This window comes from Terrapene carolina, unplaced genomic scaffold (genome assembly GCF_002925995.2).
Source record: "Terrapene carolina triunguis isolate 2854851 unplaced genomic scaffold, T_m_triunguis-2.0 Scaffold421, whole genome shotgun sequence".
NCBI lineage: Eukaryota > Metazoa > Chordata > Testudines > Emydidae > Terrapene > Terrapene triunguis.
This window is the reverse complement of record NW_020664772.1, coordinates 364,446-388,708: the sequence shown is the minus strand read 5'-3', so window position 1 is coordinate 388,708 and position 24,263 is coordinate 364,446. Positions and strand designations below refer to the sequence as shown.

Below are 24,263 nucleotides of genomic sequence, written 5' to 3'. Positions count from 1 at the left end.
AGTAATTGGTAACATCAACAAGACAAGAGTATGCTTATGTGTGTGTATGTGAGTGTGTGAGTGTAATATATATCATATGCATATGATACAGTGTTAATTAATACATGTATTACCAATAAATGTGGCGTTTTGCCTTATTCTCCCTCAAAAGATCCTGTGCAGTACTTTAAGTACAACACCTGCAGGACCCCCTCCCCAGGGCTGGGAACTATAGCTGAGGTGGGTGGGATCTGGCAGCAGTTGCTTGCAGGGGAATGGACCAATCAGCTGCAAATGTAGGGGAGGAACTAATCAGGAAGCAGACCAATTGGGGCTCTTTCTGAGCAGGGCTTGTCTGCTCTGCAAACCCCCTGGAGGTTGCCTGTTATTTGAAAAATCCACCTGGACAGAGGAAGGAGGCTCAAAAAAGAGGCTTTGTCCAGGAAAACCCAGATGTATGTTAAGCTGATTCTCACCAGACCCTTTGGGGACAAATCTTTGATCCCAAGCAGACTCCATTTTTCATAAAGAAACTTTCTTTCCGTAGAATATTGCCCACTATGCCGTAGACCATGATGAACAGTATCTTTGGTTTTGCACACTTTACCCAGCCCGCCTTTATGTCTTTTTTAATAACTGTAACTTATCATTTAAGGCACAATGACCTGTTAACGCTTAAAATGAGTACTTCGCTTTTCCTTTCCTGACTGCAGAGTGTAGTATTAGCTTGGATTTTGGAGCACACATCATAGAACCTTCGTCCTTTTGGTTCCTTAGTCTGTAGTTCTTGTCACTCCTTCGCAAGTTCCTTCGTGACTTTCAGATTCCAGCCTATTTAAGGGTATTTTAATCTCCACCTCCTCATTTTTTAGAGCATGTTTTATTGCTTTGTCAGTCATCTCATCGCCGGGTATTCCAATACGTGCCGGAATCCATGCTATTTGTTATACAGACCGCTGCCTAAATTGTTTCCGGAGTGAGGAACATTATTTCATTTATGATGTCATTTCTGCTTTCCGAAGTCCCTGTTCCAATTGTCATTTTGCCTGACAAGGAATCAGATAAAATTACAGCTCTGGCCAGCATAGGCGGCAGGTATAAAAGGCCAGGGGATGCTAAGCCTTCCCTGGCACAGCCGCTGTGGACCTGCCGCTGGACACCTGGGCCGTGGTGGCCCCGCCAGCGTTCTACCTCTTCCCCTCCCTGCTCCTCCCCTTCCCCAAGGCCCCCACCTCCCATCCCTGGCCGAGTCCCTCCTCTCCTCCAGCCCCCTGCGCCCGCGACACACCCCCCCACCCGTTGCTCCTTGTGTCCCTGCAGGTGGTGGGGGCCTCGCGGGGGACGGGTGAGGAGAGGAGGAACGCGGTGAGCGGCGGTGGAGAGGGGCTGAGTGGGGAGGGGGCCGAGCAGGGGCAGGGCCTGGGGTGGAGCGGGGACAGGGAGTAGGTGGCGTATGAACCGGGCTGCGAGCAGAAGAGGTGGGACAGGGAGCTAGCCTCCCCCAGGGGAAGCTTCACCAGCCACCCATGCCGGCCAGTTGCACATCTCTTACCCAGCTCAGTGCCAACAATATCCTGATTAGATCACCCGTCGGAACGGTCACAGGAGCCGGTTTAGATTTCTGGATTCCAAGGCTAGGAACACAGAAGGCTGTCCCCACTCTACCCGTGATGTCATTGTTGGATCCCTCTCTATAGACTTGGCAAAGCTCAGCCCTGAACTGAGCCACATTCTCACCTTTTATTCTCCCTCCAGGCTTGGCATTGACTGACGGTGCAGCGGGGAGGGTCTAGCTGGGCCCACAGACTCTCTTTAACCCCTTCTCTGCTGGTGTGGGGTCTCTCTCTGTGCCATCGCAGGCAGTAAGTGGGTTATGGTCAGTTTCAGATATCACAGGCCTCCCTTAAATAAGGACCTGGAACTTTTTACACCTATAGACTACGAGAAAAGCCTCCTTCTCTGGCCAAGGGGATAAGGAGGAACAGGGAGTGAGACCACAGTTCCAGCATGGCTGGGCCCCCCCACTTCTACCCAGGTTCCTGCAGAGGCCCCCAAATTGGCCAGGGCCCCTGGGCATGGGCCCCATTAATCCACCATTGGCTTGGCGCTTCTGGTCATGTTCTTCTACAGCTCAAAATGTCACCTATGTAAATCTTGGTACCCTCTACACCATCCAAAATGTGTTGCATTTTCCAGTGAAACATTGTGGGTGCTGAGCACAGCCCAATCTGCACAGTCTGTCTCCCAGAAAGAGTGTGAATGTGCACAGACATAGGGTCTGTTTTCCACCTGGCAGAACCCTGCTGATGCATCCTGTGTATAAAAATATCTGGCATCGTTCACCTCCACAAAGACATCTCTGCTTTGTAGGTAGTAGGAAAAGTTCCCTTTTTATGTATTGATTTAATTCTTTAATTGATTTAATCCTGCATAAGCCAAGGGTTCTGTCTTGCCTACAGTCACCAGTATGTGATTAGTCCTGCCACGAGTGCCGGGAACTGGACTAGATGACATCTCGAGGTCCCTTCCAGTCCTATGAGTCTATGATTCTATGTGTATCTACTCCTGGTTCTTCTGTTTGATCTATGTTTCCCAGAGCAACGAGCGGCCCATCTCCTCTCTTAGCCTTTGCCTTAGGGTGATGGGAATTTTTCCAGGGATGTGAATTGTAGGGCAGTTGGGCTCTGTCATAAACATACAGCTAAGGGTAGCATAAAATCCCTCCTTACCTGCAAGGGGTTAAGAAGCTCAAATAACCTGGTTGGCACCTGACCAAAAGGATCAATAAGGTGAGATGATACTTTCAAATCTGTGGGGGAAGGTTTTTGTACTCATTTTAAGTGTTAACAGGTCATTGTGCCTTAAATGATAAGTTACAGTTATTAAAAAAGACATAAAGGCAGGCTGGGTAAAGTGTGCAAAACCAAAGACACTGTTCAACCAGGTTATCTGAGCTTCTTAACCCTTTACAGGTAAAGGAGGGATTTTATGCTATCCATAGCTGTATGTTTATGACAGGCTCTTTCAGCTTTATTGTGTACCCTATCCCCTGGAAGATGTCCTCAAACTCTTCCTCAATTGTTTTGGTCCCCTGCCCCTCCAGTGAGAACCCTCAGGGCTTGCCATGCTCCTAACCCAATGGTTCTCAGCTGGCAGCCCGCGGGCCACTTGCAGCCCAATCATCACCGAGCTGCGGCCCATTTAATATCCTCAGGGCCATACAAGTAGTATTGGATGTGGCCCACAAAGGTAAATAGGTTGAGAACCACTGTTCTACCTCAACAGCGCACGCTCTTTTCCCTGGCACTATTACTAATTGGATCCTTTCCAGTTTGTTTTTTACCCATACAGCCATAGGAGCTGAGTTTTACTTTTTCCCAGGAGTGCTCCATGCCTGCTCCACCCAGAGGTCCTGTCCCCATTCCACTCCTCCCCCAAAGGCCCTGCCCCCATTCCACCCCTGAGGCCACGCCCTCACTCCGCCTCTTCCCAGCCCTGCTCCGCCCCCTCCCCCGAGGCCCCTGCCTGCCTGCTACTCGCTGCTCTCTGCCCTCCCACAAGTCTCTCTCCGAGCTGCCAAACAGCTGTTTGGCGGTGTCTCCAATCAGCTGTGGCTGGTGGGTGCTGAGCACTCACTGTTTTTTTCCTGTAGGTGCTCCATCCCCGGAGCACCCACGGAGTCGGCACTTATGCATACATCCAGTTTGCATGCTCTCTTAGTGGGGATAAGCTCAGCTCGGTAAGCCCTGAGTTGTACCCGTTTATCTTCTACTGCCCGGGGGCTTTTCTGTCAGTGCTAGTATCACTGTTTCTGAAACCACAGTGGCTCGTACACCTGCATCGAACTTAAAATTAACAAATGTCCCATTTGCTTTCAGGGTGACAGTCCCATCATCTTCTGCTGCAATGCGGTTCACTGCTCCTGTGAAGAATTCCTCTGCACTAGTGGTACAGTGGCTGTTCTCTATGTCCATGCTGTGCACATGCTACTGCTGCTTGCAAACTTTTGTAAACTGATATAATCTATTGCCATTCTTGCCTCCTTTCCCATAGGCCGGGCGTTGTCTTGGCTTGTTCTGGTTGTCACACTCCGTGCAGCTCCATGCACCGGTCTTCTGGACTCTGACTTTGACCTCCATATGTCTCTCTCTGGTTCTGGTCTCTTTTCCTGTAGTATTTTGGATTCTCTGTCACATCCACAGTGTCAGAGCACACTCCACCTTCCATAAGCTTCATTCTGCACTGCCTCCTTTCTGTTGCTTGCGAAGGATTCATGCTGGGTGTTCCAGTACTGTCTCTCTGAGTTTTTTGTCTTAGATCCCAGTCATGATCTGGTTTTCTCATCAGGGACTCTATTAGCCCCCCATGGGCAGTGGGTATCGCAGGCCAGGGGAGGCTGTGCCTCCCCAAACAGCCAGGCATGGCTCCACCCACGCTCCGCCCCAAGGCCCCCTCCTGCTTCCCTCTCTTCCCAAGCTCTTCTTCCCCAAAATGGGTGGGGGCGGGGGCGGCGGCTTGGGCTAGGACAGGCCGGCCAGCAGCCTGGGACTCGGTGCTGGGGGGTGGGGGAAAGGGGTGGAGGAGGGGCAGGGCCTCAGGCACAAGAACTGGGGCCAGGGGGCTAACTTCCCCAAACGGGTGGTTCATGCGCCGCTTATGTAGCCCCCTCAAAATTACCAGATTGACTGGTCAGCCTCAGATCAGCCACAAGCTCTTCTATAGTTTCACCTTCTTTTTTGAATGCTCAGATTAAAAGCTTCTCTCTCCTATGGTTCATTTTTTGGGGAGTGCCTCCCACCTCAAATTTCTATCAAATGTCTGATAATCAGCCTCCTCTGCATGCGCTAAGAGGCACCTGTCAAACACATCAAGTGCTTCAGGACCTGCTATTGGCATTCACAGTTATCACATTTCCCCTCCCCCCCTTTAAATCAAGAGAGATTCACTGGTTAATTCTCTAGATGGAACAATTTCTGCCTTTGAAATTAACAAACTGCCTCCCTCAGGCCTGTGATCTCTGTTCATTTGTCCCCCTGTCGGTCTGTCTCTAGAGGACGTGACCCTGGAGCCAGACACAGCTCATTTACTCCTGCGTACTGGGCTTTGACAGCTACCTGTCAGGGAGACGTTAGTGGGAGGTGGCGGTGGCAGGTGCAAGGGGCTGGCTCTGGACGTTACCAGGGAGTCTGCCAGCAGGAAGGGCTGGTTCAGTTTCAGTTACAAGCAAGGGCCAGGACAGGGCAATCAATGTGTAGTGGAGCCAGCTAGACTTGCCCCAGAGACCTGGCAAGATCAGAGTGTATCTGGACTCCGAAGTTGGGACCATGTACTTCTATGGCACTGACCTCATGGCTCCCATCCATGCGTTCACTGCCTCCCTTATGGGGAAGAGCTGTCAGTTCCTCTGGGTCTGGTTTGTAGGGACCTCCCTTAGGCTGTGTCCCTGAGCCTTGCCCTCTCCCAGCCAGATCTCTGCACATGCAAACCTGCAGATGCATCATAGGATCAGAGGCAACTATCCAGATTGCGGGACAGCCCTTTTTCAATGCACATTGTGCCATAAATGGGCAGATGGCTGTGTTTGCTTAGCTACGAAACCTTATGGGAAGGTTGTTTTCACACTGCGGGAATGGAAATAAACCTGCTTTTAATGAAATAGAACATTGGAAACAAGTTCTATTGCATGCAACTGTACCATCCCTCCCAATCCAGATCATCAGCAAGAGTCAGACACCCAGCTACGTGAGGTTCAGATGCCTGGTTCCCAGGGGGTGAGATTTCCAGGACTGGTCAGACTACCAGTTTTTCTCTCTTTTTCTTTTTTTCCTGTCATTTTTCCAAAGCTGGAGAAGTTTTGAAAAGTTACAGAATGGAAAAAGGAAAAAACAATTTCCTAGATATTATGTTATTATTTATGTCTTTGTATTGGGGTCGTGCCTGGGAACCCCAGTCATGGACTAGGACTCCACTGTACTAGGTTCTGGCCAAACACAGAACAAAAAGACCGTCCCTGCCCCACAGAGCTAACGATCTAAATAGAAACAAAGAAAGCTCCATGGATGCATTTGTTCCTTGCATTCAGTGGCAAGAGAGGGAACAATAGGGAAGAAAAAAAACCCCAAACTCTGAAATTTCCATAGTCCAGAAATCGAAATGAAAATTTCAGTTCAAGACAAAACGAAAAATGCATCAGATTGAAATTCCCCATTGAGGAACCTAGCTGAAAAACACACTTTCCTGCCTCTCCAAATGATGGTTTGGATGAACTCCCGTTTTCCGGTGGGTGGGAAAAGGGTTTGGTTGGACCATTCCCAGCAGCAAGACTCGGGGTGCTGTTGTCTATTATCTGCGTTGTGTCAGCAGCTGAGAGCTCAGCCACTGGGCGAGACCACACAGGTCTGAGCAAGTAGCAGAGAGAAGAGCTTTGTGCAGTGACAGAAGCTCTGATATGGTTCTACACTAACTCACAGACACGGACATGGGTGTGTGTGTTTACGGTGGGAGGGATTCTCCTGATTATAGGCATGAGCCCACAGCTGGAAACCAGCCCTTGGGCTAGCCCCATTCCTGCATCACCCTCCCACAGTAAACCCAGCAAGGGTCAGGTGCTGCTGGTGTAACTCGTGGGCAGAACATCTAGGGCTGAGTTACACACAGACCTGCATCAAACAACCTGTTTATTCCCGCCCCACCCAACCCCCATCTGTGGGACCTCTCTCAGCTCAGGTCAGCAGCATTGTAGGTCACGTTGAATGAGAAGGGTGGAAAGAAAAAGTAGTTACCCTACGTCACAGGTTAATTGGCAGCTGGCTTAAAACAAACAAAAGGAAGTATTTCTTCACACAACACACAGCTAACCTGTGGAACTCTTTGCCAGAGGACGTTGTGAAGGCCAAGACTATAACAGGGTTCAGAAAAGAACTAGATAAATTCATGGAGAATAGGTCCATCAATGGCTATTAGCCAGGATGGGCAGGGCTGGTGTCCATACCCCTGTTTCCAGAAGCTGGGAATGGGTGACAGGGGATGGATCACTTGATGATCACCTGTTCTGTTCATTCCCTCTGGGGGACCTGGCATTGGCCACTGTTGGAAGACAGGATACTGGGCTAGATGGACTTTTGGTCTGACCCAGTATGGCCGTTCTTATGTTCTTACAAGGGTGGGGGAGGTAAGAGCGATGCAGTGCATCACCCAGATGTCTCTGGCAGAGCCAGGAACGGACCCACATCTCCAGGTTCCCAGCCAAGTGCCCTTTCCACCAGGCCAGCGATCTCCTCACTCCAGCTGGCCCCTGAATCTGGCACTGGGGCTCTGTTAGACCCTGACCGCACTGGTGCCAGGCGTTACTGCCCCAGAGCCCTCTGCTGCACACGTTCTTTGCATCTCCTTTCACGGAGCCTTTTCCAACAGGCCCAATTTGACATTTCCCGCCTAAGTCTTCCAGGCAGGGCCAGCAATTGCAAACATTGGGCAAGATCCCCAGCTGGTGGGAATCAGCCGTAGCTCCATTGGAGTCAATGGGGCCAGATCCCCTGCTGGTGTCAATGGGCCATAGCTCCATTGAAGTCAATGGGGTCAGATCCCCAGCCATTGATGCCGACTTCCTCCGGGCATGGCAATTGCTCAACCGCCCGCTTTGCCCAAGGTCCCGCCCCCACCCGTCCCCTTCCCTCCAACCCCCACCCTAGTCCTGCCTCTTCCCACCCTGCCTCTTTCCCGCCTTTTCCCACCTAGTTCCACCCCCCCCCGAGCGTGCCCCGTCCCTGCTCCTCCCCCTTCCTCCTAGACCCTCCTGCACGCCGTGAAACAGCTGATCATGGTGGGTGGGAGGCGCTGGGAGGGAGAGGGAGGAGTTGATCGGCGGGGCCGCTGGCGGGTGGGAGGTGCTGGGAGTGAGAGGGGAGCTGGCTGCCAGTGAGTGCCCATGGAGTCGGTGCCTATACCCCCAGCTGGTATCTATTGGAGTCAATGGGGCCAGATCCCGAGTTGGAGTCAATGGGCTGTAGCTCCATTGGAGTCATGGTGCCAGACCCCGCAGCTGGTGTAAGTTTACCAGAGCCCAATTTCTATTGATTAGGCCAGATCCTCAGCAGGTGTAAATCAGTGTTGCTCCACTGGAATTAATGCCAGTTTACACCAATTGATGATCTGGGCCAGTAGTTTCTGCTCTGTAAAAATGTATTATTTGTTGCTAAGGACAAAGTGACTGAATGGTTCAAGGTAATACAGTAATAAACATACCGACCTGATTCTCCACTCGTTCACCCCTGTGTAAATCAGGAGTAACCCCATTGGAGTCACTGGGGCTGGTTCCCTTCCATTTATACAGTGTAGCTTCCGCTGGGCCTGCGTAGCTATTTTCCAGCATAGTGATTCTCGGTCCAAAACTGCCAATGTCACCTGAAGCAAAGTCCCTGAAGTCTCCGTGCCCTCTGTACCTTGGGGGTAACCATCGCTCCCTGCCTCAGAAGGGGCGGTGAGGGTGAACTCATCAATGCATGTGAGATGTTCAGATACCACAGTAATGGGAGCCAGATAAGCACTGAGAGGTCCATCTGTGACCAAAACCCAGGAGCCTGATTCCCAGCTCCCACCCCACTCCCTGCTGTAACCAACTAGATCCCACTCCCTTCCTAGAGCCAGGAATAGAACCCAGGAGTCCTGGCTCCTAGTCTGGTGCCTCCGCATACAGATGCACAAGCCCCGGCCCGGGTGCCTGCCCTGGGTTGCATTCTGCTCAGCTGACTCGTTATCTCAACACAGGAGATTAGCTCTCTCCTGGCAGGGTTGCCATGTCCAGAGCGTGATTAGAGGTGACCTGTGACTGGGATGAAAGTCCGCCCTCCTTGTTCTGTTGCACTTTGAGTTGTTTTCCAGGCAACCAGAAGCCCCCTTGGAGAGAAGAGGACTGAACCCAGCAGGGTGGGAAATTGCCTGGTCTGCAGCCCCAAACCATATTCTAACTGCCCAGCACTGCTGAGGGCTCAGCCGGGCATCCAGCCTCATCTCGGCAGGTGCTTCAAGGGCTGGGAACATGATGGGGATTTGATAAGCAGCCCCCAGAGGATCTGTACGGGCCAGGAGGGGTCAGACGGCAGCTGGGCCTGAGCAGGTAGGAAGGAAGGAGGCGAGTGCTGGGGCCTTTCAGGTGTAACAAGCAGGCACAATGCCAGCCAAAATCAATGGGGGTTATTAGCGATTTGTAGGGGGGAACATTGTGGGTTAGTGGATAGGACACTAGACTGGGAAGCAGGACTCCTGCGGTCCATCCCTGGTTTGGGGAATGGAGTGTGGCTAAGTGGTTAGAGCAGGGGAGTTGGGAACCAGGACTCTTGAACTCATCCCTGGTTTGGGGAAGGGAGTGGGGTCAAGCAGGTTAGAGCAGAGGGGCTAGGAGTCAGGTCTCCTGTGTGATCATGGCTAGTCTATCTATGCCTCAGTTTCTCCTCCATAAAATGGGGATAGTGGTCCCTCCCCTTGTAGGGGGGTTGTGGGGATTATTTAAAGTTGGCTAAGGGGGCTCGGATAGTCCAGCAATGAGGGTGGGGTGGCTCAGAGACATGCCTACAAGTACAGTAGAAAGGACAATCCCATTTGAGGTGGAGGGACAGAGAGTGGAAGTTATCTCTGGCATACTCTTTTTCCAGGGCAGAGATTCTCCTAGAACAGGGGTAGGAAAACTTTTTGGCCCGAGGGCCACATCTGGGTGGGGAAATTGCATGCGGGGCCATGAATGTAGGGCTGGGGCAGGGGGTTGGGGTGTGGGAGGGAGTGTGGGGTGTAGGAGGGGGGTGCAGTGTGGTGTACAGGAAGGGGCTCAAGGCAAGGGGTTGGGGTGCTGAAGGGGTGCAGGGCATACGGGGGGGCGCAGGGCCGGGGGGCCGGGTACCTGGGGGGGCTCCGGGGTGGCAGGGGTGCGCAGCGGGGCTAAGACAGACTCCCTGCCTGCCCTGGCCCCGCGCCGCTCCCGGAAGCAGATTGCAACACATCCCTACGGCCCTGGAGGAGTGGGGGCAGAGGGCTCCGTGCGCTGCCCTCGCCTGCAGGTACCTCCCCCAAAGCTCCCATTGGCCGTGGTTCCAGTTCCCGGCCAAGGGGAGCTGCGGGGTGCAGTTCCTGCAGGCAAGGGCAGCGCACGGAGCCCTCTGCCCCCCCCCCTTCCCCAGGAGCCGCAGGCACAGGACCCGCAGAGCCACAGGTGTGGCAATCCCGCGGGCCGGATCCAAAGCCCTGATGAACCGGATCCGGCCTGCGGGCCGTAGTTTGCCCACCCCTGTCCTAGAAGGATCCACTCCGGACAGCAGCTTTCCCCCTGGTTGGTCACAGCAGATCCATATTCCCCGTTGGCTGTTCACATCCTAGCCGTCCTCATGGGCTACGATTCCTTGCTGGGTTACCCCAAGATGAAGGTCTACAGAGAAAAAGGTAACTGCTCCCGCATGGTTCCCAGGGCATCAAAGAACCAGACCCCTGTGGGTGCCGGTGCGACTTCACGGGGCGCTACACACCAGCTAGCCATACCGTTGGGATACCCCATCCTCCCATCCACTCCTGGGAAATGGAAGGTTCCCACTGGCCTTTGCTACCCTTTAGTGCCCACTATATGGTATAGCTGCCCTTTCCCCACCCCTCACCCTCTGCTGCCCCTAGTGCCCATTATGCAGTTTAGCCACCCCTTCCTGAGTTCCACCCTCTGCTATCCTGTTCCCATTATACATTGTAGCTGCCCCCTCCCACCTCTCACACTCTGAGACCTGGGGATACCAGTCCTCTCTCAAGTCTCTGACTGTAAATTTTAAATTTTCTATTGAGAATCTCTGCCCAGGGCCCTCTGTCCTTTAGTTATTTCCCAGAGCCTGAGAAAGAGGAATGGAGGAGCTCTTGCCTGAGCAACCGCAATAACATTTTCTGCTCCTATGTGTAAGCTTAGGCTCTCACCTGCTGGGTTGTCTCTCTCCACAGAGGATGTCACTCTGGACCCACATACAGCTCACCCCAGTCTGGCCCTTTCCAAGGACCGGAGAAGTGTGACAGCCACAAAGACAAAGCTGACTCTGGCCAACAACCCAGGGAGATTCGACATTTACTCCTGCGTGCTCGGCTCCGACGGCTACGAGTCGGGGACGCATTACTGGGGCGTGGAGGTGGCTGGCACAGGGGGCTGGGCTCTGGGCATCACCAGGGAGTCTGCCAGCAGGAAGGGATGGTTCATGTTCAGCCCCAAGCAAGGCACGTGGGCCATCCAGCTCTCCAGGGGCCAGTACCGGGAAGTCATTGCGGAATGGAGCCTGATGGACCCGCCCCAGAACCCTGGCAAGATCAGAGTGTATCTGGACTATGAAGGAGGGGTTGTGTGCTTCTACAATGCTGATACCATGGCCTCCCTCCACCTCCCCTTTTCTGGGAAGATCTACCCGTTCTTCTGGGTCTGGTCTGTAGGGACCTCCCTTAGACTATGTCCCCCACAACCCTCCAATAACTGAGGGCACAGTCTAGAGGCTGCTGCCATTTCTGAGGACATCAATGGATTTTGGATCATGTTTTGTCTCAGCCAGAGATTGAAGCATGAACACCGTGATGCATGTGGATTTTAGCCCATGAGGCAGCATCTCCCTTAAACACCTCTTCGCTGCCTGCCACGCTGCCCCTTGTGCATGGCAAATGCTCCCTAATAAAACCCAAGCAGCTGCTACCTTCTCCTCCCCCAGGTCCCTCCTTAATTGTTACCTCTGCCATGATGCCTCCAGAACTCAGCCTGGTGATCAGGGCTAGACAAGTGATCTGCTGTGAATATGACTCTTTCTCATCTTTCCTATCTTGCTCTACACCTTTACCTCCAATTGAAAAGAAATATACCCTGTGTAGCTAGGTAAGGTGGTCCAATTCTTCCCCGTACTGTGAGAGAAATGAGAATTCTGGTTTAGCATGTGTGTTAATTGTTTTGTGTTAGAGGGAATTAATATAGATGTCAGTGCAGCTCTCTCCTTCAAGGTGTATAGGGTATAAACTGGTGATAAATTCACTGAGGCTGGATATTAGAAGGAGCTTTCTAATGTAGCCTTTTTTCTAGTTAACGTGAATTTTGTACTGTGGTATTACAGCACCGTGGGTTTGACTCTGGCGGCTACAGTTTCAAGCTTAACAGTGTGAAAGTCACCTCTGCTACTTGCTTTAGAGAAGAATCTTTATGAACACATAAAGATCAAGCATAGTGACCACACATACATTCACAAGTACAAGGTCTCGTCTGTTTTACAAGTTTTATTAAAGTTATGATTACCTGAGTATATAGAAATTCTATACAGACCTATGCACAAGTTACAAATATAGTTATACTCACATCCTCCTAGATAGTGTTAGGATCTGTTGTATCTCTCATGACTTGATCATCAGTAGAGGGATGGTTCCTGCTGGGGTTCCCATAGGGAACTCCATTTTTCTAATCTAGGCGCCTGCTTTATAATTTGATTCTGACTATACCTCATTCTGCGCATGTCCATAAAAGTGTTAACCCTCTTTTCTCTTATTGGTCTGCTGTCTCCTTGAAACTTAAGGACCCCGATTTTCTATAGGATAAGTTCCCTTTGTTCTTATTAGCATTGACACACAACCTGTATCCTGTGGTTAAGATATATGTCAGAGACAGATTTGCCTTTACAGTATTGTTATGATCTAATATTAATCTTCTGGGTAATTTTTCGCATTACCACCACTTGGTACCTCTTTTCCCATAATCTTAGGGCATTGGGTTATTTCTCGGTCATTGGCTTATGTCATCATTTCTTGTCTTCAAGGCCTAAAATATCTAAGCTGAAATTTTGCAGGCCTCAGCCTACAGATTCTTGCATTTCAGCTTGTCTTACTTATGTCTAATGCATTATTCTTTTATATACTAATTAATCTTATACTTTTATAATCCTACAAATTAACTCTAATTAACATACAATGAATATATAACATGTTGATAAATGAAAATAAACTAAAATCATTGGCTACACTAACCATCAGAAGAGTGAGGTTCTGGAACAGCTTCCCAACAGGAATCATGGGGGCAAACAATCTATTTGAGGATGAATGAAAAGTTTGTGAACAAGATAATATATGGGGATGCCTGCAAATGGACCATCACCCAGGAGGTCCCTTCCAGTCCTATGTTCCTAGGTGAAAAGAAACAAAGACAAACCATGAGCTTTAACACATTGGGTGCCCCCCTAATTCTCTTGCTTGAGGCAAGGATGTGACAGCCTGTCATGGGATAACTTCCAGAGTGTTGAGACAATATGTGTGTGTGTGAGAGCAGAGCTGCTGGGTAGGCCACTAGCAGTTTTTAAGAAACTACTTAGGCCTATAATGGATGCTGATGCAAATGGCAGGACTGTAACGACACAAACAGCTCCCTCTCCCAATTCCCTACTGTGGGTGCACTGAGCATGCTCACCCGAACTGAGCATGCCCAGGAGGGTTGCTATTTGTGTTGTCACACATGCCGGGGCGCCCCTCGCTCAGGGAGGGGAGAGCTATTCCCGACCCGGTCCTGTGCGAGCCGGGCGCTGGCTGAACGGCCCCCTCGGGTCGGTGTCATAGCGGCGCCCGTGGAGCTTCCTGGCTCAGACCCGCCCTGCCAGCGCCGCCTCCACTGTGAGCCGGGAGCCCGGGCTGAGCCGCTGCTGCTCCCCAGCGGGGTGTGTGCGGGGAGAGCCCTTCCCTAGCGCCCCTCTGTGCCCAGCCGGGGGCGACTTTCTCCGGGGGCTGGAATCAGCCCCTGGGGCAGCCCCGGGCTCTGCCGACACCAGCCCCGGAGCTGGAGCCTGCAGGTGAGGAGAGAGACCCGGGGGAAAGGGCTGGGGCCGGCAAAGTACGCAGCTGCCTAGGTGCTCCAGCCCCGCCCCTTCCCCAAAGCCTCTGCCCTGCTGCGCCCCGGCCCCGCCTCTGCCTCCACGCCCCTGAAAAACTGCAGCAGGGTCGGGCCTGCGCTCACTGGTGGCTAGAAGTGCGGCGACCCGGACCCAGCCGCGCCGCTGGTGAGTGGTTCTCCCCCTACCCCCAAGCCAGCCCCGCCCCGCGCAGTCCTGCCCCCTGCGGTGGGGCTGCCTAGGGCCCCAGAATAGCTAGGAACGGGCCTGCCTGCGAGGCTTTCCTGTGCACATAGATGCCATCTGCACTTTCACCGGAGGGGAGAATGCATGGAAATAACAGTGGGAGCAAATTCAAAGGGTGATCCCGGACAACAGGGCAATTGAGATGGCTGAGGGTTTTCCCAGCAGGGCAGAGTCCAGAGTGTCTGTGCATGGCTTGGGGGGAATCTGAAACCTCTCCCCCGCCCTTCCCACCCTGACAGGCTGCAGAGTAACAACCACCTTTTGCTCCAGATTCACTTCAGATTGTCACATCACTCTAGGGGCCGGGGAAGGGAAATGCCTGCAGTGGACCCGGCTCAGGTAGGGGATTGTCAAGGGGTTGTGCGGGTGGCGGCGGGGGGGCTTTGCCTGAATGTGCGGTGGGAAGGGGAGGGAGAAGGCCATGCAGGGGAGGAGACCAGTAAATGAAATTCCTGCTGGAAGCCTTTAATGTCAGGAGATGGGCCTGAATATCACCAGCTTTTAAGCAATAAAGTCCCCCCCCCCCTTCAGCTGCCTGTCCCCACTCCCCTCCCTGGCATGCGTCTCACTGCCTCCCCCCCACACACACACATCTAGCACCCTCCTCAGTGTGCTGCCTGTGGCACTCTTTACCTCAAGGTAGCACCCTGGCACCCCCATATTCACCTCTGTGATATGAGTATTGTATGTTTTGTATAAAGTATGCCTTGTGAGGTATCATTTAAAAGCCTTAATCTGTTGAAGATTAATATCCTGTTGGACTGTATGTGCTAGCATTCTATGTGAAGTATTGCCATACGTGTTACTGAAATATGTTGTGAGGTTGGGAACACCTATAATCAGCCTTTCAATTACAACAAAGGAGTAGCCGTCAATACCCAGGAGGTTAATCGCTCATCAACACATGGTTCCCTAGCCCAGAGAAGGCACATACACCATAGAGACAGACTAATCCACATTACAGCAAATATCTTTCCAGAAAGCTGGAAGAACTTATAAGAGATGCAGTGACATCATCACTTGACTCCTTCCCCTCCCCTCCCCCATCTTAACACCTGGAAGTTTGGCTGAAAGACAAGGGCTTTGAACTGAGGAAGTTTGGCCCCAGGCTGGAAGGTACCGTAGTCCCAGCCAACGTACTGAGGACCTGTAACCTGCTTTTACCATCTGTCACAGTGAGAAAAACTGTTTGATACAACTCGTGCTTAGACTAAAAGATTAGGATTTAGAATTCATGTTTACTTTTTATTTTCTTAAGTTAACTATATCTGACCTTTATGCCTACTACTTATAATCACTTACAATCTATCTTTCTGTAATTAACAGACTTATTTTAATGTTTTATCCTTACCAGTGAGTTTGTCTAAAGTTCTTGGGAAATTTCAGATTACAAAAACTGGTGCATTTCCACTTTCCTTTGATGAAGTGGCGAACTAGGTAATGAACTTACACTGACCAGGCTTCTGACCAGTGCAAGACAGTACAGTTCAGGGATGCAAGACTGCGGAGCTGGGGGGAATTGCCTGGGGTCTCTTTATTGATGGTTCATGAGTGGCTGGGAGATCATTCATGCAACACATGAGTGTGTCCCTGCCTGTGGATGTCTGTGTAAGTGCAGTGCCTGTCAGATGCTTGTAGCTTGACATCAGTATCACAGAGGGAGAGGCAGTCCAGGTTGGTGGAACAGAGGCTCATCAGTCGCACAGTCCAGCCTGTACCCCAGGGACCCTGTCACAGCCTCTCAAACTACACCTCCCACATCCCCAGCACTCTCCTCAGTCTGCTACTAGAGAAATTCTCCAGCCTCCATTTTATCTGCCTCATCTCTATTTCAGGACAGACAAGAGCTGCTCCACTCTATGCTGCTGATTTTAAGCATGCTCAGTACTGAGATAGGGTGAAAAATTCAGCTAATTGGCAGAAAGTCCATAATTTCTAAGACGGTGCCCTGACAAAGAGCCAGATATGAGTGTGTGTGTATGGACAGAATCACACCTCTGAGGTAGAGTCTAGTGAGCATGTGCAAAATTAGCAGCTACTGAGCATGTGTAGTATGGGGTGAGGAAGCCCGTCTGTTAGCTGATCAGCAGGCTGGTTACAGCCCACTCATATCAGTTACAACTTGTCCTAAACGTCAGAGCTGTCAATCACAGCTCTGAAATAGTGGTTAATACTGAGCATCTGCAAATGAGGTAATTGCTTCTAAAACTAGAAAGTTATACTAGAAGAGAGCCAGCATGCAGAAGGGGATTTGGATTAGAAAAAAAGAGTCAATCCGGAAAAGTGGGACAAATTAGAAGCCAGCCAGGGAAGCCAAAGAAGAGCTACTGGAAACATATTAGAAATGGTGCTGCAGAGAGAGAGAGAGAGAGAGAGAGAGAGAGAGAGAGAAAATCAGAGTGGAGCAAAACTGACTGACCAGGGGCTGAACAGCAATAACATTTATAAAGCAATAACAGTGATTTAAAGGGATACTAACGGATTTATAAAGTAAACCTGCTATTCTTTCAATTATAGTAGAATATAAGCATAAAATTGCAATTTAACTGTGTAAACTTTAAAGCAATTTAAGAACTGCTGTTAGCAATTTGTTACAAACTGGCCATTTGTAGCAAAATGCTTCGCTTAGAATCATTTAAACTGTATGCTGTTGCAGTTTCAATGCTTTGTAATTTGCAGTAAGAGATTTGTGTTTATTTTCTATTACTAGATTAGATTGTAGTAGGGATTATTAGTTACTTTAATAAAAAGATACTTTGTAGTTTAGGAAAGCATACTGCCTGTGTCAATTACTTTATCTGAAGGTTATATCTGTGTCCTTTAGTATTTCCCTTAACAACTCTGGAAATGTATACCTTGGAGAGGACAGATTAAGGGAGCAATAGGCAGGTCATTTACCTAAGGGCATCCAAAATCTATTTTGGGGTAACAAGTCTGCTGCCTGTTCCCTCCCTCCCCAGTGTGTCTCTGAACCTCTACGCCCGCAGCACCTTCCTCAGCTTGCTACCCACCTTCCCCCACAAGTAAATCCCCCTGCATCCTCTTCATTCTGCCTCCCATACCACCGTCTCCTGCTGATTATTCCCCTCCCCCACATCCCCCTGGGGCCTCTTCCAGCTACCTCCTGACACGCACAAACCCCCGCACTGTCAAGGCTCAGGCCTTGGCTACACTCGGGACTTCACAGCGCTGCCGCGCTACCGCAACAGCACTGTGAAGCGCGAGTGTAGTCGCGCCACCAGCGCTGCGAGAGAGCTCTCGAAGCGCTGTATGTACTCCACCTCTCCGAGGGGAATAGCTTGCAGCGCTGAGAGCGAGCGTGCAGTGCTGCAGGCTCTGATTACACTGGCGCTTTACAGCGCTGTGCTCGGGGGGGGGAGGGGGGGCGTTTTCACACCCCTGAGCGCAGCAAGTTGCAGCGCTGTACAGCGCCAGTGTAGCCAAGGCCTCAGTCTGCGTCCCACTCATCCCCCATGCATCATCCTGTCTAATCCTCGGTCTGCTCCCACCCCTTCACAAACACATTCCCCTGTGACCTCCTTTGTCTGCCTCCTGCCCCCACTCAGTTGCCCAGACCACCAACGGGTCCCACTCTTCTGTAACGGCCTCAGCGCCTCCAAGAACAAGTGTCTGGGCTCCAGCCTTGCTGCTTCATGCCGTGAGCTCTGCCCAGCAAGTCCAAAGGAGCCAGACTCCTGGGCAGAAACCTGCCCACTCTGCAGGGACCAGTGCATCTCAGCCAGGATTTGCAGTGACACCCGGCAGCCTTTTCTAAACAGAACAGGGTTTATTAGTGAGCGGGGACCCAGCACAGGGAAGCCCTGAGGTTAGCAGAGAGAAGCAAAGGTTAAGGTTAAGCCATAGCCCATCCTGGTCAAGCCAGTGCAGTTAGCCAGCCAAGCTGTGATGGATTCCATTACTGGCTCTGTTTCTTTGGGTGTGTCTACACAGCAACTAGACACCCGCAGCTGGCCCATGCCAGCTGACTCGGGCTCATGGGGCTCAGGCTGTCGGGCTGTTTCATTGCTGTGTAGACATCTGGGCTTGAGCCTGGGCTCTAAGACCCTGTGAGGTGGGAGGGTCCCAGAGCTGGGGCTCCAGTCTGATCCCAGAAATCTACACAGCAATGAAACAGCCCCGTGAGCTTAAATCAGCTGGCACAGGCCAGTAGTGGGTTTCTGTTTGCTGTGTAGACATACTCTCTGTCAGTCCAAGGCGAGAGCTCTGTCTCTCCAGAAGGCAGCACCTAACCTGGCCACCTGACACCTTTCCCCTTTGTTCTCTAGCTGGGGCCTTGGCTCAGCTTCCCATCCCAGCTGTGGGGGGGAAATCTCCTTCCTCTGGGTCGTTGGTTGCCAGGGGTGAGTGTCTCAGCCCCGAGGACTCCCACTGTCTTTTCGGATTCTCCATTGATCTGGGGGTTGGCTTCCAGCCAGCCCTTTAGTTATCAGTCATTCCACCCTAGACAGCGAGGTGGCATCCCCCCACCCCAGCCTCACATGTCTTCTCTGCTGCTCCAGGAGCAGTGTTAACCCTCCTGCACCCACTGGGTAGCAATGTATAGTAGAGAGGGAAACTGAGGCACACCCATGGGCGTCATGAAAATCAGGGATTTGGAGCAATCAAAGTTTTGAATTGCTCCGCTCTGGCTCTGCTCCAGCTCCGGGCAAAAACCTACTGGTCTGTGCTCCAGCTCCGGAAATATTACATTGAAAATATTACAGAAAATTCCCACTTGGTCATACCTCCCCCAATGCACATCCCTCTGTGTCGTCCTCAGCCTGCCGCCCCTCTCCCAACCTTGCATTGTCCTTGGTTAAGCTCCTCTCCCCACACACACATCCACCTGCACCCTTTTCATTCTATCCCACATATCCCCCTTTTTCCCCCTCAGACTGACTCCCTTCGTCCCCCTCATCCTTCCTCAGTTTACGAGCCCCAACATGCATTACTAAGCGCCCTCCTCTGCATCCTGCCCCTCCACACATGTCCCCTGTGACCTTCCCAGTCTGCCCAGCTCGCTCCCACACACACTCCGTCCACCTGCTTCTTCCTCTCCCCACCTCTAGCACCACACATTCCCATTGTTCCCCATAGCTATGTACACAGTCTGCCAACCCCAGAGCCCCAGCCACGTCCCCCCAAGAAAGCCTGGCTTCCGCCTCCCTGAAAACAATGGGAGCTGGTGGCCACTAGATGCAGCCTCTCTTCCACATGCCAAACAATGGGGAAATGGTGGCCATCTTGAGTAAGGTCATCTTGGCATTAGGCTCTCCTCTCCCACAAAAGCAATGGTAGAGGATAACCCTTAGAATCTTAGAATATTAGGGTTGGAAGAGACCTCAGGAGGTCATCTAGTCCAGTCCCCTGCAGGACCAGCACCAACTAAACCATCACAGCCAGGGCTTTGTCAAGCCGGGCCTTAAAAACCTCTAAGGATGGAGATTCCACCACCTCCCTAGGTAACCCATTCCAGTGCTTCACCACCCTCCTAGTGAAATAGTGTTTCATAATATCCAACCTAAACCTCCTCCATTGCAACTTGAGACCATTGTTTCTTGTTCTGTCATCTGCCACTACTGAGAACAGCCTAGCTCCATCCTCTTTGGAACCCCCCCTTTAGGTAGTTGAAGGCTGCTATCAAATCCCCCCTCACTCTTCTCTTCTGCAGACTAAATAACCCCAGTTCCCTCAGCCTCTCCTCGTAAGTCATGTGCCTCAGCCCCCTAGTCATTTTTGTTGTCCTCTGCTGGACTCTCTCCAATTTGTCCACATCCCTTCTGTAGTGGGGGGACCAAAACTGGACACAGTACTCCAGGTGTGGCCTCACCAGTGCCGAATAGAGGGGAATAATCACTTCCCTCGATCTGCTGGCAATGCTCCTACTAATACAGCCCAATATGCCCTTGGCCTTCTTGGCAACAAGGGCACACTGTTGACTCATATCCAGTTTCTCATCCATTGTAATCCCTGGGTCCTTTTCTGCAGAACTGCTGCTTAGCCAGTCGGTCCCCTTGAGCTCCTCCAGTTCTAACTCATTGCCCCCAGGTCAGGACTGTGCACTGCAGGTGTCGTGTCCTCCTGGCAGATATAATTCATGGCTTTCCGCACACCCTGACTGACACCTGACAGTAGCTCCCTGCCACCTGAGTGTTCAGATGGGATGTGGAGGCAGAATTGGGTGTTCTCCTTCCAGGTGTGTGAGTGCTCTGTGATCTGTAGCCAGAGAGCTTTCCTTAGTGGTACCTGTCAGTTTTCTGTGCATGTCCTCGTGTATCTAGGCAAAGGAATAAAAGGTGGAGTCACCCCAGCACCTTCACAGCTCCTTTTCGCCATCAGTGTCTGGTGGTTGGAGCTCTCCATCGGCTGTTGTTCATGGGTTACCTTCCTTCTTCCTAGGAAACTTTATTTTTTCTGTAAATAGTTCTGGTAGCATATTGTGTACCCATGTTTTTCCCATTGGAGATTTGATTATTTCTTATTTTATAAAGTTTTTGTTCTTGTTTTTCTCTGGGGCTCTTTTACCTGGTACCAGTGGGGCTTGGTTATGCCAAAGTTTCCTAGAGTTCAGCACTATCTCACTTGCAGGGTGTCTAATGCACTGAATGACCCTCACACTCGTTTATTTTGCCTTGGTGAGGGCACATGAGAGACAAGTGCTCTATTTGTAGATCTTTCAAGAAAAGAACACAAAAATCTAGGGACATAACCTTTTAAACTTATCTTATAGAGCGTGCTGTGCATCCTTTCTCAGACCTCAGTCATCTGGAGTCCAGTACTTTGTCCTGGGCCAGGAGTTCTCCTATGGATCTTTCTGACTCAATTGTTCCGCTTCTCCCACCACGTCTTGTAAGAGCTGTAAGTCAGTCTCCAGGCAAGACTTAACTTATAAATCAAAGAGCTCTTTTTCTTCTTCAGAACGGGACTCTGGGAACTGAAAAGCCTCAGCAGAGTCCTCATGGGAACTGTCAGGTGCCAAGGTTGGAGCGCAAGCTGCTCACTGGTACCAACAGTGAATCAGGACAGGAAATCCAGCCATTGACTCCGTGACCAGTGCATGTGTCCTTGAGAATGGCTCTGACAATTTATTAGAGGCGTGAATTTCAGTACTACCATAAGTATAATTGGTAATCACGACACCTGATGCTCATGCAATGTCATGAGATTTGCTCTCTCTGGGTGCAGGAGTCCCCTTGGCTGCAACAAGACCCAACTCTGACTACTCATAGGATACAGACTTTTTTACAGCCGAAGCTGCCCTAAGCACTGGGTAGAACATTTGTAGGAACAATACCATCAGCCATGGCATCCTCGGCACCTTTGAAGCCTCCAGTACCGGTTTCTTATACGCAGATGGTTTCGATAGGACTCAAGCCATCAGTACCGACATTTACACCTACCAAGAGGCACAGCTCCAGAGGCTGTACTCCGGTGATTCCCCCTAGTATCACACCACCGGTGGCAACCAACTGCCCATATTCATTATCAGATTCAGAAGAAGAACCCTATACTACTTACTCTAGAGGGAGATCTAGATTCTCTCCATTACATTCTTCAGTGACCAAATACAGCATTCGATGGAAATGATACCACAATGGTAGATCTAGACATAGATCTCCATGATCTTGCAGATGAACCCTGTGTCATACAGGTACATGCAATAGCTGTACAGGAACTCATGCGACATCCCTCCAGCTTCTAGGCTGGCTTCTCCAGACTGTTTTCACAGAAGTTTTGTGTGGGTGGGAGTTGAGGTAAGACTCACATTATAACTCAAGCTAGCTGTGCTGTGAAGACACACTCTGTCAATAAGATTTGTGAAAGGAATAACTAGTCTTTTTTTCTCAAGTTACGGTGCCAACAACCCTGACATTAGAGTTTAGTATTGTCTCCTCCAGGAATCCTCCCTTTGAGCCGATGGCTTTTTGTCCTCTTCAGTACTTACCCTAGGGTGGCCACTCACGTGCTCCAGGAATACAGGACATTCCGGTACTTCCCAGAACATCATGAGCCTGTTCCTGCTGACATGACCCCATGCCCACCAGAGTGACTTCTCATGCATGGTGTGTGTGAGCTCACGCCACATGGGAGGTGTAATTTTTAAGTGTGCACCACCCTAAAAGGTCACACTGGCAAGGATAGAGCAACATGCTCTTCAGTATGGCATCCCCCATCTGATACTGGACAAAACCAGTTTCGTCTGAGTACCAGATGGGGACACACCCAAGGAAAGCAGGACTGTCTGGTTTAATACCGGATGAGTGGCCTGCCTAATTTATCAGCTACGGGCGCCTTTCCAGTGGCAGTTACTTCCACTTGAAGGGTTTGGAAACCACAAGCATGAATTTCATACCCCTCCCCCCACCCCTCTTTCCACTATTTTTATGAGGATAAAGTTGCTTTAAAGCCTCATCCAACGTTCTTTATCCAGGCTGGTTACCGATTTCCATCTCAACCAAACCAGCTTTTTACCTCCCTTTTCCCCCAGACCACATTTACGTAAGCTTGAGGAGAAACAGCATTTTCTGGTCATCTGCTGGGCCCTTGCCTTTTATCTGGACAGGACAAAACAGTTTCAGTCTTTGCCTCAATTCTTTGTTTCCTGCGTGGAGAGAATGAAAGGGCAGGAGATTCCCTTACGGTGAATTTCTTGGTGGGTCACCTCTCGTCTCACTACAAGTTATGATGTTGCAAAGTTAAAACCACTTCCAAGCTGACCGCACAATCGGTGAAAGCCTCAGCAGCTTTCCTAAGGGATATTTCAATCCCAGATATCATCAGGGCAGCAACCTGGTCTTCAATTCACACTGTTCCCAAGCACTGTGACACTTCAGCCACTTCCAGAGACTGTGCTAGCTTTGGAAAGGCTGGTCTGCAGTGGCTTTGCAGATAGACTCCGAACGCTCCTCCACAGAACACTGCTTGGGAGTTACCTGAAGTGGAATAGGACCATGCAATCACTCAAAGAAAAGAAAAATTACATACCGATATATAACTGTTGTTTTCCAGGTTGTGTTGCACATGTCTATTCCAGCACCCGCCCTCTTCCCTTCAGAATCCATTATATTAGGATGCTGATGCAAATGAACTGAGATGGTGCAGGGGGGAGATCTGCCCTTCATGCCCTCACCTGGAGGCATGAAGACATGCATGGCGCATGTGCCATCCTGATGGACACCGCTAGAGAAAACTCTCCCATTAGAGTGCACTCAGAGTGCACACCCCTAAAGCAGAATAGAGGTGAAGGGGAATAGATGTGCACAACATCTTGAAGAAGAACAAATACAGTACAGGCAGGGAGCTATTTTTTCCCTTCTCTCTTTCTTCCGGGGAAGGGTTTGTGGGGGATTCAACTCCTGATTTGTCAGTGCTCCCAGCATTTATTTTGGTCTGTTTCCCCACTTTCCCGTTCCCCTTTTCTGACCTTCTCTTTCCCCCCAGCACAGAGAATGACTCCTGTCTGGATTCTCTCTCTGTCCCAGCAGGTGGTGAGATGGTGAGTGAGGGCAATGAAGAGAGTCCTTGTCCGGCACGTCCTGAGCGAATGGAACCAAAGGGGTCGTTGCTGGGAAGGTGTGAAGGGGATGATTCCCAGAGTCCTGGGCAGGGACAAGCCCAAGAAAATCAGTGCAGCCCAGAGAAGCAGCAGGGAAACCCCCCAGGGAAGACACTGGATGAATCCACTCTCCGAGGTTTGGAGGATTGTAATGAGGCCACGATCCAGCCGAGAACCTGCACTAAGGAGAAGCGTTTCGAATGTGCTGAGTGCAGGAAACACTTCAGTTCTGGATCACACCTTATTAGACATCAGAGATCTCACACGGGAGAGACCCCCTATAACTGCTCTGAGTGTGGGAAACAATTCAATGACCAATCAAACCTTATTAGACATCAGCGAACCCACACAGGAGAGAGACCCCATAAGTGCCGTGACTGCGGGAAAAACTTCAGTCAGAGGTCAGGCCTTATTGTACATCAGAGAATCCACACAGGAGAGAAATGCCATAAATGCCCTGACTGTGGACAAACCTTCACCCAGAGTGCACATGTAACTAGACATCAGAGGATTCACACGGGCGAGAGACCCTATGGATGCCCAGAGTGTGGAGAAAGCTTCGCTTGTACCTCAGATCTTATTATACACCTGAGAGTCCACACGGGAGAGAAACCCTATAGCTGCCC

At 50.8% G+C, this 24,263-nt stretch overlaps 2 protein-coding genes across 2 annotated transcripts in view; both read left to right on the top strand.

The window, feature by feature from the left end:
* LOC112119446 (butyrophilin subfamily 3 member A1-like) overlaps positions 1 to 12,508 on the top strand; it is a 34,418-nt gene extending 21,910 nt beyond the window's left edge. Inside the window, exons 7-8 of the mRNA XM_024218118.2 lie at positions 5,642 to 5,670; positions 10,947 to 12,508. Coding sequence (XP_024073886.2) covers positions 5,642 to 5,670; positions 10,947 to 11,465 — 548 coding nt within the window. The 3' untranslated portion in view covers positions 11,466 to 12,508. The remainder of the gene's footprint in view (positions 1 to 5,641; positions 5,671 to 10,946) is intronic.
* Positions 12,509 to 14,302: 1,794 nt separating this feature from the next.
* LOC112124139 (zinc finger protein 34-like) overlaps positions 14,303 to 24,263 on the top strand; it is a 31,077-nt gene continuing 21,116 nt past the window's right edge. The window contains exons 1-2 of the mRNA XM_029913026.1: positions 14,303 to 14,420; positions 23,523 to 24,256. Of these exons, the coding sequence (XP_029768886.1) occupies positions 23,575 to 24,256 (682 nt within the window). The 5' untranslated portion in view covers positions 14,303 to 14,420; positions 23,523 to 23,574. The remainder of the gene's footprint in view (positions 14,421 to 23,522; positions 24,257 to 24,263) is intronic.